The sequence below is a fragment of the Poecilia latipinna genome, unplaced genomic scaffold, assembly GCF_001443285.1.
Source record: "Poecilia latipinna isolate Pla-1442-1.1 unplaced genomic scaffold, P_latipinna-1.0 Scaffold584, whole genome shotgun sequence".
Lineage (NCBI taxonomy): Eukaryota > Metazoa > Chordata > Actinopteri > Cyprinodontiformes > Poeciliidae > Poecilia > Poecilia latipinna.
In genome coordinates, this window is record NW_015113200.1 from 144,098 (window position 1) to 159,139 (window position 15,042).

A 15,042-nucleotide genomic window follows, 5' to 3' on the forward strand; every position below is an offset into this window, starting at 1 on the left:
TTTCAAGTACTTCTGCTAGGTGGCGCTTTTCCACAAAAACATGCTACAAGAGAATCTCACTGTTAAGAAAATGTCTAAGTATACAAAAGGCATACACAACAATAAACAATGTTACAAATTGACATTTTTGGCTCTTGCACTGACAGCAGCACTAAAATACATGCATTCATTTTATTATTCAACTGATGAGTCTTTAATTCTCTTAGTGTCCACTAGAGAGCATAGTTTTTCAAACAACCCAAAACATAAATAACATAAATACATAAATAGGAATATGATTACAATGTCCCTGTGAAAGTCAAGAGAAACAGACCATCCTCATAACTGATCTTGAGCTTTAAAAAAAAACAACAAAAAAATAAAACAAAACAAAATTACCAGCAATTTCAGTCGCAGGATGTGCAGCTGTATTGTAGTGAAAGGTGGTTTTGCAATGCCCTGGAGACGGAAAAATGTTTACAAATTACATAACTGGGCTTTGTTCTGGAAATGGCTTTAAATATGCTTTATGGACTTCTTTGTTTTCTTGCTGGTAGTTATATAAGAAAAAAACTGATACTATTTAAGCTCATGTTTGCTCTTGGCAGGAAGGAATAAATAAATGAATTAAAGTAGTCGAGACACACTTACTGTATATAGGTTCTGAACATTGTAACCACACAATAGACGTTTCTGAATAACGTCTGAAAGTTTGCAAAAAACCAAAAGCCCCTCAAAAACAAACATATTGTTTGCAATTATACTTTCCCTTTTGCCTTTTTGCACATAAAAGTGGCTGTGATATTAGTGTGGTATTTTTAGAGAAGCTTCATGTGGGGTCACTCACTAGTTGTTATACTTCTGCTTTGTACTACAAAGTCTTCACTTGTAACTAAATTACACCCACATACTTCCCGTAAAGCGAAATAAGGAGTCTGTAAATTGGTAACATTAATAGCTGTTACAGAAGCCTCCCTCCAGGAGAACCATCTCCTCTCCCCTTCCACCCACAGTTTACACACAAACATGCCAGCACACACACCAGGCTGGCCTCTCTATTGTGGTTTCATTGGTCCATCACTTGCCAGCTCCCCAGGGGTCCCAACTCAGAACACATGTCTGCTTTCTGTATGTTTGCACTGCAGCAGTCAATGGGAATTAACTTTATGCCAGTCAAAGCTTTGTTCCTGCGACGGCGTCCCTGAGAAGTAGATAACACTGTCTTGCTTTGTATGCACAATATGTATTTTTAACAGGAACAACAACATTTAAGCCGTTGGAGGAACTGTTCCGATATTTTGTTGTAGTATTTTCTAGGGTTGTCATTAATTAATCGGGTATTGACAGCGCATGCCTGTCTAAGCTCACTTTGGAGAAACATGAAGTTCTCAACAGAGGGCTGGAAAACACTATATTGCAAAGCTTTACAGGACCATCAGGCTTGCATGAAGGGGTTATTTACACAAATGTCTACAGACCAGGTTGGTTTGCAGTCAGTTGAATATCCACCGGTCCTTCATATATACCAGATTATCCTACCAGGAGTCACCAGGGGCTGGTGCCTATGACCAGCTGTCATTGGGCGAGAGACGGGCATACCTGGTATGTGTAAGTGAATGAAAGGGCAACACAGAGATTCACAACAATGAATGCTTATTAAACTAACATTTAAGAGCAATTTAGAGGACATGTAGACAGTGGAGGGCGCTGTCGTACCTGGAGAGAACCCACTTATGCCCGGTGAGAAGATGCAGGAAGAACAAATGCCAGGATTTTTGCTCAAAAGCTCCACTACTAACCTCTGTCCCTCTGTGCCAGTAAAATTAACTCAACTATGCGTCATAGTTGAGTTAAGATGGTCACTGAAACAGAAAAGGGTAGAGGATGCCGTGGATTTATGGGTGGCCCAGGCGGACCGTAGAAGGCCGTTACACTTGCTGATCCCCAGTGACTCTATAGTTGAAAGGCTGGCGAGGTGCAACGGATTGGAAGAGGGAGAAACATTGATGACGGTTCTCTGGGTGAGCACTGCAGCTGAGGATTAAATCAGGAAGTACCTTGAGGATGACTCTAGAGGAAGCTTGAGGTAAGAGCCACCTAGGATCACCCAGATAACTGTTGTTGCCTGTTTCATGACAACAAGTCACTGAGAGCATAACAGATAAGAGGTTCCTGACTAGTTAGTATGACTAACTGGTGAAAATAAGATTACCTATCAAAATTATACAGATGATACACAGCTCTACATTATGATGACTCCGAACCCATCCGTGTAGTAAAGAGATGCCTAGAACATCTGAATGTGTGGATGTGCCATGACTTGATTGATTGATTGATTGATTGATTGATTGATTGATTGATTGATTGATTGATATCTTTGCTGTTTCCAAACAGAGATTGCTCAGAAAACTGCATCCTAGAGATAAGATGTTGACTGACGATAACTTCACTGCTTGGTTTTAATAAAAGAAACTAAGACACTACATTGAACCCTAGAGAACAGTCAAGTGAATTGTCTCCAGACAAAGGTAAGAATTGCTGTAAAAAAAAAAAAAAAAGTATAAAAAAAAGTTGTTGAATTGCTTGAAAAATGGGGAATAGCATTTACTTATCGTTAGCAGAAAAAACTTGTGATATATTTACTGGCTTAGATTTATTTCCTGCATTCTGCACATACGTACCACATCTCAAGTATAATATTAAACCGCTGTAATCAACATTTTTAACATTTCAACAGATGAAGATTTTTCACAGCGCAGCAGCTTTTTGAATTACCAAAAGACTTGCTGCATAGTTTCTAGGTATTTAATGATGTGCACGTCCCAACGATTATTGCAGGGATAGCGAAGCCTGCGTGCAAGCAGGCGTTATAATCAGGTATTTTCTGGATGTTAAACTTGGGTTGAAGGTCTGCAGCAGTTGTTTCCCACACAACCTGAATGCAACATCAGAGGACAGTGCTGACCTGACACACACACACACACACACACACTCTCTCTCTCTCTCTATTACAAGCCTGTGGTTCTCTGCAGCATGGCGATTGGGCCAAATCAAGGGTGTGTGGAGAGCGTGGGCTGTGCCTAACAGACGTCAATTGAACTGGAGATTCCAGCTTGTGGTCAAGGCTCCACTGAATACTAAGCTCATCTCCAGACGTGTGTCACGGTGTGCTACACCCCCCTGTGTGAGCGTGATGGAAATCCAAACGGCTGAATACCCAGATTAAGATAATGCCAACTTTTAACCAAAGATTGGAACAACTTTATTTATTTCTTCTGGGAGTTGTAGAAAACCTCTAATAAGGGCATTTTAAATGCAACGCAATATCACAAACCTAAAAACAAAGACGGGTAAGATAACCAAATGGCAAAGAGGGAATGAAGTCTAACATTTCTATAATAAGAGCATAATAAGAATATCAAAACGCCGAGGGGATTTTTTTTTTTCTGCTCTCCTTACCAAAATTCTTGGCATTTCTGAGCTGTGACTCATTTTGCTGACTACCGAGCTCAATTAAAACGATTGATATTGCAGCCCCAAGATAATAATTATCTATATTTAGAGCTTGGAGTGATCACCATTTTGGTTAGGACGGAGCTGTAGTCCAGTTCCCGCTGTAGGCTAATTTCAATAACACTCTAAATATAGCTTTGGTTTAAAGGCTTTTTCCGTCAAACGATGCCAGATTTTCTCATGAAAAAGATTTTATGAAAGTAAATGAAATGTTATCATAAACAGATTTCAAAGTCACTGATCTATGAAATCAGAGGCCACAGTCAATCAGAGGCCTTTTTGTTTGTCACACACTAAACCACCAATCGTTTCCCCATGTTCATTTATGGGGCGCCTGAGCAGTGGCACGTTGCACACAGACTCCAAACCACGTTCCTGCTACTCGTTATTACGCTGCCGAGTGATGGAGGTTAAACTGCGGTTCACACCTGAGAGTTTTAGCAGTAAACCACCAGCTGAGGTTTCGGGAGTTTGCATGTCACGTCAATGTTGCTTTCCCTGAGGTGTGCCCACAGTCAAAAAGACATTTAGTGTTGGATGTAAAGAAAAACTAGGCTGCCTGAAGTACTGCAGTGCTTTGCAAAAATCTTCACACCGTTTTTTTTTGTTTTTTTTTAAATTACATTTTGTCACCTTACAATCACAAACTCTGATAATATTTCACTGGGTTTTTGTGATAGGCCGACACAAATTAACTATTTTATTTGATAAATGGAAGAAAAAATTATGTATGGTTCCTTTTTAAAAAAAATAGAAATTAGAAATAGATTTGCATTTGCATACTTTGTAGAAACCCGTTTCAGTGCAGTTAAGGCTGCAGGTCTTTAGAGGTATGTCTGCGTCTACCACATGCCTCTGCATCACAGGTGTCAAAACTCCAATCCTAGAGGAGTCACTGCCCTGCAACTTCTAGATGCGCCTCTGCTGCACCACACCTGAATAGAATAATTAGATCATTAGCAGGCCTCTATGCAAAAAGGAGGTAATTAAGCCATTTCCTTCCAGTGTTTTGTACCTATGGCACATCTAAAAACTGCAGGACATCGGACCTTGAAGACCGGAGTTTGACACCCCTGCTTTAAGTTATTCTTCCACCTGAGCTATAGATCTCTGGACTTTTCTCTAATTGCTCGGGCCTCTCAGTTTCGGTGGAAACCACGTCTCCAGACAACAGATGGGACAGTGAGACGTTCACGGGTTGGAATATTGCTTCAGAACCCGCCTTAGGTTTCTTCACAACATTATCTCTGACCTTTCTGCTGTGCTCGCTGGCCTTGGTGCTGTTTGTTCATTAATCTTCTTGAACAAACACTTCAGACCACGTCTGTGTTTACACTGAGATTAAATCACGCACAGGTGGACTCTGTTTTCTAATTTTTCTAAAGGAAGTTTGGTGCATTGGATTGATTTGGTGGTTTCCAAGTAAGGGGCTTAATACATATGCATAAATAAATAAATAAAATTGGGAGCTCACATTTGTGCTTGTGACGTGACAAAATGTGCAAAAGATTAAGGTGTATAAATGATTTTACAAGGCACAGTCACTGTGTGTGTTTTTTTCCTGTTGTTGCTGGGTCTCTGGTTGCTCAGGACAGTAGTTTGACTTCTCCATTGTGATGTGCTTGTGCAAAAAAAGAAAAAAAAAAAGAAGAGGCTTTAAACAATTAGTATCAGTGGGCCCCCTTGAGGCTGGAGAACTTAGTGCAGGCTCCCATCTTTCACCCTCATGGCAGTCAGAACTTTGGCATGATGAATGGTGTAACAACACACGGCATTCCAGGGGAGCTTGCATTGCACCTCTGGCTCCTATAGACATAGAGAGGCTTTCACCCAAAAAGCACAAGTACTTTCAAGTTACTGGAAACATAGCGTTCCTCCTGCAGAGTCATTGAGTTTACCATTTTTGCCCATGGCACATTTGAATGTTGCTCATGAAAAAAGAAAAAAAAAAGAAAAAAAAATCTTTGACTCCTGCCAATGTTTGCCCTCTGTTCTTAGATCACTCCTTGTAGTGGTTTGCAGACCCCCGTTGTCACAGAATAAACCAGGCTTTATGCAACAGAAATCTTGAAATCCCTCATAAAATGCTAAGAAGAAGAAGAAGAAGAAGAAAAAGGCCTTCTAATTATAAGCATTCTGTTTTCAGTTAACTGTTATTGCAAAGTCTTAAAATAATTATATTTGTTTGACCAGATTGCGTCGTAAAAATATAATCCCCCCCTGAGTTTTTGTCATCGCAAAACTTGCACTGGCTTCCCTGGAGTCACTTGTAAAGCTTTGTGGTTGTTTCACTCGCAGTTTTATGAGTGATTTAACAGGCTGCAGAGTGTACAGCTGAAAAGTTACAGGTACATTTTGCCCCCTTCATCTTAAACAAACCAACTTTTTTTTTTTTTCGTTAGTGCAAAACTCTCAAGGTCTCCCAATTTTCCTCGTATACCGTCTCGAATGCAAACTATCTTCAGAGTAGATATTCCATCACTGACAGACCTATAGTTTTTGAATCACTGCAGATCATCGACGTCGCCATAAGACGCCAGTTTTACGGCAAAAAGGATACTTTTAAAGTGGACACTCCCCTAAAACCTTGGACGCGGATTTCTTCGACTCCGATTGGCTGCGATGCCCCGACCGACAACACCTGCTTAACTCCTTCATCCAAATTGACACCCGGGGCTCTAGAGAAATATAGGCAGCATCCCTTCCAGCTCATGCATTCAGTCCCACACAGCTGCTCCATGACACACCGAGTCGCAGCTGCGCCGACCGCTGATCCAAGGTGAACCCTCGCAGACACACACACGCACGCACGCATACACAGAGAGACAGACACGCACTCTCTCTGTCGGATCTTTGCCTGGAACGGAGGCACACCGCCGGAGACGCAATGCTGGTCAAGCTGGCCGTGGCGCTGCTGGTTTTGTCAGTGCTGGAGCAAGCGGTGGGATCGGATATTATTGATTTTCAAGAGCTGCCCCCGGAGAAGCCCGCCAGCCAGAAAGGACGCCTCTCCCTGCAGAACACAGGTAAGACAGGGAGGTATCCGCATAGACACGGAAAGGGGAATTTGGAGGAGGTGGGTGGGGGGGGGGGGGGGGTGTTTGGGGGGAGTGGAGGGGTTTGCCCGGGACACGTGTTTCTGTCGCTGCAAATTAAAGCATGCCGGGAGGCACGGTTGGGCAAACTCCGAGATCCGCAATTTTGGCTTAAATTCCGTCGCTTCGCGTTGAGTGACGCTCCCCGACTCCCATGAAAGGCGATATTTTGTAAATACTCCGAGACGGAAATTCAATACGTTGGTAAACTATTAATAGAATGGTACAAGGTGATGGGTAATCCATACGGCTGCACATCTAGGTGAGGGCGCGCTCCGGCGGGCGTGCGTGCGCGCGCGTGCGTAGCCTAGGTGTCCTAACAGTTATCTGAAGAAAACCTTTTTCCTTTGCATGTGCGGCAGGAAAAAAACAACAACAAAAAAAAAAACTGATGGGTGATGTAATCCAGCAGATTTTAGCGCTCTTGTCGCGGATCGCTGCTAAAGACAAACTAATGCATCTATAATCTCCATAAAACACAGGTGGGAGAGCTCAGTCTTAATTCTCCCGGGGGGGAAACTGTACTTTTCGCCTCGGGCGTCCTTCAGCAAGCATGACAGGCGAGCGATCATGTGTATCAGAACATCAATGTTATGTTTCCTCTTCCTCACTAGGGAAATGGGGGGGACAAACTCCCAGCGCAGGTCTCGCAGCAGCAGCAGCAGCAGAGACCCCCGGTAACGCCGCGGTGTAATTCAATGCACGTTTGCGGCCGAGCTCGTACAATCCGAGCGCATTCCCGCGATGCCAAAACAAGCACTGCTGACAGCGGCTCACTTTTCCTGCGCACTAAAGTTCAACTCCCTGCACACAACTCATCCCCGCCGCCCCCCCATCCCCACCCCTCTACTCTCATACTTCTGGTCACCCGGAACAGATGATCTTTGCTGAAAAGCTTGATTTCTATCAAGTCACCTTTAATCCATAAGGACGCAAAGAGTGCGCAGTCTCTGACACATCGGCATCATCACCCAGTCATCATCATCAGAAGCAGTAGCAGTTGTGAGTGCCGCTCTGCAAACGATAGCTCCCGTTTTTTTTTCTTTTTTTGTTTGCATAAAAAAAAAAAAATCAAACTTATGTTTTGAAAAAGTCTTGTGTAATTTACTCCAGGGTTGACCACTCTATGCGTTGCGATATATATGCTGGTCTCAGAGGAGATCCTGTTGCCAAAAAAGACTAGGAGCTCTCTTCTTTCACAAATATTGGTCCTATAATTGACAAAATGTAGAATTTGTACTTTAAGCCCATGAGTTGCTAGCTTGGTGGGGTTGACTTGCACACAACTGTTTTAATTATTTTTTTTGTATCAGTGAAGTCCAGTAACTCTAGTAATTAGGAGTTTATTGCTCGCCAATATTTGCATTTGTTGCTCTGCAGTCCGATTCATGATAATATCTTCAAGCAGTCAACGATACAATTGATACTGACTTGCCATCACAGAAAGAACAACTGAAGACCTATTTGGGCTTTACTGATAACTTTTTATTTATTTTTACCCCAAGTGATGCTCCGAGGAGTGAATCCTTTCAAAAACTACCACTGAGCTGTACTTTAATTGTACAATATCCAACTGGACTGTCTGCAGTGACAATAGGGCAAGTGTCATAAACCCGTTTGGGTCTATCCGAATTGCAGCTCGTTTTCACAGCTCAGCAGGTCTGGGTTACAGTTATCGGCACAACTAAGACAATTCATGAAACGCAACAGTTTTAAGGTCTTGATCAAATGTATATTTCTGGTAACTTTTGCATTTGAATGCCAGTGAGTTCAATCTGAGCTGATTGATTTCTTTTGCCGCATGTGCATCCCCAACTGCATTATTGTGACTTTTTCGACATGCAACTTTCCTCTCTGCAAAAGCAGAACTACAGTACTTGTTGATGCACATTTATCAGAGAGAAAGACATGAACTGATATGGCTGCATTTGTTGTATAAAGAAATATCTGCAATGCACCATCCCATTTCAATGCCAGGCAGTGCAGATGACTGTGGTGCAGAGTGACACAGTATATATATCTCCCACCAAGTGTTCCCCACCTCCTGATGCCCATCTTCCCTCAGCATCTTTTCTGCCCCCCTCTTAGGTTCGATGTCGCAAAGACACGAATGACCGCCCACATCTGTGCAAATAGTTATATGCCTCATACGCTTTGTGATTAAACCCGAACTGAAGTTTTGCCTTCAAGCTGTACTGTGTTTATAGCCGTCACCCCTTTCGGCACATGTCATCTCTGCTGTGAACATACGATAAGGTCCCTCGCCTAACCTGTTCTTCTTTTTTCCAGCTGAGATCCAGCACTGCCTGGTGAGTGCTGGGGATGTTGGCTGCGGCGTGTTTGAGTGCTTTGAGAATAACTCCTGCGAGATACGAGGGCTGCAGGAAATCTGCATGACGTTTCTGCACAACGCTGGCAAATTCGACTCTCAGGTACTAAGCTAGTCTGTCTGTTTGCAGACATTTTGCTGCACTTATCCTCTAAAACCGCAAAATACATTTTTAGGTTTTTTTTTTTATTTGTTTTCAAATGTGCTATCTGAAATGCACTTCACATTTAATCTCTCCGGTTTTGATCGGAAGATGAGCAGCTTACGGACCCCGGGGTCGTGTGCCAGCTGGCCTGGGGCCCAGTTAGCTTACTTTTCATACATAGCTGAGGTTGACACCCGGCCAAATCAGGCTTGACTACAGTGTTAATATGTCCATAAGGTCACACAGTAGGAATGCACATCTATGAGTGCCAGTTGCATAAATTTAATGGAAAACCAAACCATTTAACCACTGATTCCAGAGTTCATTCTTCAACACATGCTCTAAAACTACAAAACCGGTGCAGTCACTGACAAAACAATCTGTTAGCGAGTAGCCAAAATGTGGTGCAACATTTTCCTACATTTCATCTGGGTAGATTATAATAAATTGCGTAAATAGATAATAGTTTGAAACTTAGTATTGCTATTTAAAATCTCTTCGACCAATGGTCTGCCTCTGCCTGAGGACTACAGCCAAGATGTGCTCTTCACAGGCAGGAACTCCCTCTGGGTTAAGAAGCTAAACTTGCTATTCAGTTTGGCTTTAGCATTAGCACAGCTAAGCTAGCTAGCAAACTTTACTGTTCTTTGCTGGACACCATGACGAATACGAGTAATTGTTAACATTTTTTGCCTTAGCATTACTGGTGTCTATTGGGAAATGAGGAAAACAGCCCTGCCACTATTGCACCCGTTTGCTGCACACTTCCAGTCAGCTGGCTGAAAGAACACTGATATTGCTATAACTACAGAAATTGTATTATTTTAGCATCAGTATGAACAACAATTTCTTGTGTATTCCAATGAAAAGTTAAATCATATTGTCCATTTTGTTAAACAGCATTTACATTTAAGGTCTAAATAAGTCACTTGCCTTCGTAGGTTTCAAGGCAAATTATGGGACCCATATGGGCAATTCTTTGTTGCAGTATTTGAACTGATTTTCTTGATACCCAGCAAAGACCCACATATGGCATCCAAATTATTTTTCTGTTAAAAGTTGCCTTTCATAAAGTCAAGTGGGCCCATCAGAGAAACTCATTGTGAACACTGGCCACCTTCAGCCTGAGCAAAATCCACAAGTCCCACATGCCCATGTTGGCTGGGTTGTACCAACCCATAGGTGGAGGCAGGTTTCCTTCTTTTTCAGCAGCTGATGATGCGTTTATCCAAGGGTACTTCAGTGTCTTTGTCTGTGTGTTATGCACGCAGGGAAAATCCTTCATCAAGGATGCTCTAAAGTGCATGGCCCATGGTTTACGCCACAAGTTCAGCTGCATCAGCAGAAAGTGTGTGACCATTAAGGAGATGGTGTTCCAGCTCCAGAGAGAGTGCTACATCAAACACAACCTGTGCTCTGCTGCAAAGGAGAATGTGGCAGTCATGGTGGAGATGATCCACTTCCAAGATCTTTTCCCTAAAGGGTAAGCAGCTGCACTGGGTCACCTCTTGTCTCACTCTTTGTAATTCTAGTCTTCCATTTAAAGTTATCTCTAGTCATTTCAGTAGCCTCATTGCAGTTTTTCATCCTAACGTGCAAGATCGTGATGTATTTCACTTCCGAATGTTAAATCACAGGATTCATGTGAGTAATCCGCCTCTCTCTGCCCAGCCCGTACGTGGAGCTGGTGAATATTCTCCTGAGCTGTGGCGAGGAAGTCAAGGAAGCGCTAACTCGCAGCGTCCGGCTACAGTGCGAGCAGAACTGGGGGGCGCTGTGCAACAGCCTGAGCCTCTGCTCCTCCCTCGTCCCTTCTCCTGCCAGCACCGTCGTCGAACAACAACAACACCACCACCACCCCTTCCCTTCTCCCCATCTAGAGCCAGAGCACCCACGCCTTCCTCGCCAAGGCGACAAGGAAAGAGCTGGTAAGGCGACCCTCAACGCTCACCCGCGCAATCGCAGTCCGGGGTCCCGCCGCCAAAGTCCGGAAGCGGCAGCGGTGACTGAGCAGGAAGACCCCAAGGCCGACATTCGAAGGTGAAACCTCAAGAGATCTTTGTACCTCTTGCAACATTTAAAAAGCCACATTTGCAGACTTATGCACACATCCATGCCATCACAGGAAGACACACATGCACACACATGCCTCTACACAAGCAGAAACTCCCAGACAGACTGAGCAAAAGGAAATGGGTCCCTGATCTTTCCTTTTTCTCCTCCGCCTCTCCAGTCATTCCAGCAGTCCCACATGGTAAACTTGCAGGGTAATTGTGGTGTAGAATTTAGGCCACAGGTTTTTTTTTTTTTATGGTTTTTTTATTTTTATTTTTATGAATAACAGTTGTTACCATAACTATTTCAACTGTTAGGTCTTTTTTGGCTCTAATATAGCATTTCTCAAATCATTACTGACTGTAAGATTTGATTATATTTGTATTATTTATTTTATTCTTTATGCAATGTTGAAATATCAAAATGTACATAGAAATAAACTTATCTATATTTATATGACCAATAGCTACAATATGCAATACTGGGATACTATTGATGACAAAGTATACAGTGTGCTGTCGTTCTCTTTACAGTATTGCACCAATCATACATTGAAGTGTAGATATGTAATATACACCATTTTGCTGTTTCAGAGTCAGAATGTTTATAATGCCCTCATAGATACTTGATGAATAAACAGAAATTGTACAGGTTTTGTCCAGTTCTGGCACATATGAATCTTAGTGCATGATGCCCATAAAGCCGACAAACTTGTGCATTTTTTAAAAAGCAAAAGTGCGCTCTTAAGAGGTTATAGATGGTTCAGAAAATAATAATGGCTCATCTGCATAGAGAGACATACAAGCTAAGACTGATTGAGTTTAAGCTCATCGAGTAGGAACAAAGCAAGGTGTTTTTTTTTTTGTTTGTTTTTTTTTTTTTTTGGACCCTGCAGCCTCACAGTTATTGGATAAACTCTGTGTCTTATTTTTCATGCAAAAATGTGTTGCATCCCTCTTTGATTGCTAACGGAGCTTCAGAAACTCTGTCTCGGAAACATTTTGGAATCATTTGTATTCTCTCTTCCAAAAGTGTTCACATTCATTAAACTTTTTCACATTTTAGTTATGTCACCATCACAAACTTTGATATGTTTTATTCAAATTGTATGCAATAGAGCTACACATGGTAGTGCATAAATGTGAAGTAGGAGGGGAAATTCATTGTTTCTCTTCCAAACTGGAATCTGGAAAAATGTTTCATTCACCCTGGTTGAATGATGGCTGTTACGTTTTGACGTGTGTTTCTACCAGCTTTATACGGCTATAGAATGAATGTTCTTCATATTGTTTGCTAAATAGCTTGAGCTCAATCAGATTGCCTGAATAGTCTTTAGGAATTTAAACCCTGCTATAGATTCTTACTCTAGCTCTGGGTGGCTTGGTGAGGGCGATTATTTTGCAAGAAGGTGGATTTACACCTCAGTCTTTAACTGGTTTTCTCCAGGATTGCTCTGTATGTAGCTATATCAATCTACTCAACTACGATCATGATTTGGCCTTGCTGAAGAAAAGCCTCCCAATAGCTCCTTCTAAGCTTCATATGTTGATGGTGTTTTCAGAGTCATGTGGAGTGTTTGTGTTCTGTCACACATTGTATTTTGCAATTAGGGCAAAAAGCTACATATTGGGTTTTTATCTAGTAGAAGTATCTTCTTTAACATGTTTGTTGTGTGCTTAACAGGCTTAGGACAAACTTCCAAAACGACTTCCTATGACTTTGCTTCAGCACTGTCTTTCTGGCATTGGCCAACATTCAGTATAGGCTACACTTGTGGAGTGCACAACTAATAGTTGTCCTTATATTAGATTTTCCCACCTGAGCTTTGGATCTCAAGTTTTACTTCACAATTATGCACTTCCTTGTGCTAGTGTATTGCATAAAATCCTATTTTAATACAATAAAGTTTGTGGCTACTGCATAAAGAAGGTGAAAAAGTTCAAGGCGTATGAACACTCCTGCAAAGCACTGTATAACTTCAGCTTGTCAACGAAGAGTAATTCATTCTGGGTCAGCGATCAGTGAAGTGCAGCCAAGGGAGGGTGTTAAGTTTGAAATGTAAAAATCATAAAACATCACCGTGCCTAAACTGGTTAATGTCCACAGTGACCGCTTCTCTGTGATTTACGTGAATGGATAATTGCTTTGTCGTGAAAAGATTTAATGTTGAGTTATTTTTATATTGGTGTTGAGCCACAGAAGTCTTAGATTTTGCACTTTGGATGATTGTCGGTTTGTGCTGGACAGCTTAGCCAAGAGATCCACATTAGCACAGCAGTCACCCTCTAATCAAAAGCTACATTTCATCTGAGCAGCCTGGTTTCCTTATCAAGCACACCACCGAGTCCCGCATAGCTCCTTAAGACCCGATTTAGCCCCATTCTGCGCTTGGGCCGTACCACTCTCTCTGGCATCTCCGAGGGCAGGAAACGGGCTTGACAGAAACCTTCCAGATCTCTGGCTGTCTCTAAATTAGCCCCTATCCCTCTCCGGACTCTGGGTTAGACGTGAAGGCCTGTTATTTTACCCGTCAGAGCTGCAGGCAGCGCAGCAAGGACCCAGGAAGTGGGCTAAGTCCACACACAGGGACTCTGGCGTTGTTGTTGTAAATGTTATATTTACCGAGGTCACCAGAGAATTCCTCTGGGCTGCGGCCAACAGCCAGCAACACAGGGAAGGCAGGGAGGAGTGAAAGCGCCAGGGAGACTGTTGCAGTCAACGTCTTATTTCAAAACAAATTGTCGACTTCACTCCGTCATAACTTTCCCTTTTTGCTCTTTTTTTTCTCTTACTCAAAACATGGAGTCATGCTTCACCTCTAGAAGCACAGTACTTGAGCACAATGCACCTCGTGGTGTGGAGGGGATGGTGCAAAAAGCAAACACAAATTCAGGCTCAATCAACACATTTTCTCTTTAAATTGATTTCCCTATGGACATTTAAAGACTGTAATACTTAAGGCTTTCAGGCTATTGTTGATTATTTTAATGTGTTTAATTTTTTTTTTTTCAAGTTGATTGTGGAAAGTTGGGATTGCTGTGATAATCCCAACACAGGACATAAGCTAATCCTCTTGAGAATGTACTGTATGTGTTTTAAAGTGACAATCTGTTCAGCTCTCTGTCATTAGGTTTAAAATATGGCTTTTTGTAATGATGTATTGTGGCTTGAATGGCTTTTCTTGTATGTGCTCTGAGGAAAATAAAACTAACCATATCCCTGTATTCCTGGTTCTCTGCTGCCACTTCAAGTTGCTCTCCTCTGCTAAGCACAAGGCAAAAGAAAACAATATTTTTGAGTTGATATTGCATCAGGCCCTGTCACTATCCTTGGCTCCTTCTAAGCTGTATTGTTTTTCTCATTAAAATATTTTGTGTCATAAAACAATCTGTGTCTGATTTTATTTTCTGGAGGCAAATCTTCCACCTGGCTCCGAGCAGGGCATCAGTGAAGGCCCCGGTGTCTCAGGTGTACCCTCGGGTTAGAGGACACCGTATTCTCGCAGGACATGCTGCCTCCTTTTTCTAACGGCGAAACAGAGGCCGTGTTTCAGGTTTCACCGACTGGAAATATCCTCCCTTTTGGGAGGCCTAATCGTTTACGTCACCGGCTCTGGACTGCGTGCAATGCGTGAGATGGGTTTTGAATGTCAGTTTTTATGGGTTTCCCCAACAGTGTACATTGCCTCACCAAACATTTAGACAGGGTTCTAATGTGAAAGGGCGCCTTCCAACTGCTTTTTTGCAGCCTCGCTGGTAGTCTTGGGTTCAAGTATACAGTTTTCCTTGTGAGGCACATTTAGATCTTTGTAACACAAATCCTGCCCTCTTTTTTCACTTTGTCTGCACTCTGACAGAGAGGGTACATACCATACCAAACGGTTTCTGTAAAGGCAGCACCTCTGCAGTTCAGTACGTCCCTCCCTC

At 42.4% G+C, this 15,042-nt stretch overlaps 1 protein-coding gene across 2 annotated transcripts; it reads left to right on the forward strand.

Annotated features, from left to right (window-relative positions):
* The first annotated feature begins 6,094 nt into the window (after positions 1-6,094).
* stc2a (stanniocalcin 2a) lies at positions 6,095-14,501 on the forward strand. 2 transcript variants are annotated; one of them, XM_015042274.1, is made up of 4 exons: positions 6,095-6,518; positions 8,877-9,019; positions 10,333-10,544; positions 10,699-11,089. In XM_015042274.1, exons 1-4 carry the CDS (start codon positions 6,380-6,382, stop codon positions 10,991-10,993), a joined length of 789 nt encoding a protein of 262 aa, XP_014897760.1. In that variant the 5' UTR covers positions 6,095-6,379; the 3' UTR covers positions 10,994-11,089. The 2 variants fall into 2 exon arrangements, with proteins under 2 accessions (XP_014897760.1, XP_014897759.1); XM_015042273.1 differs by having other exon boundaries at positions 6,126-6,518; positions 10,733-14,501.
* Positions 14,502-15,042: the final 541 nt, after the last annotated feature.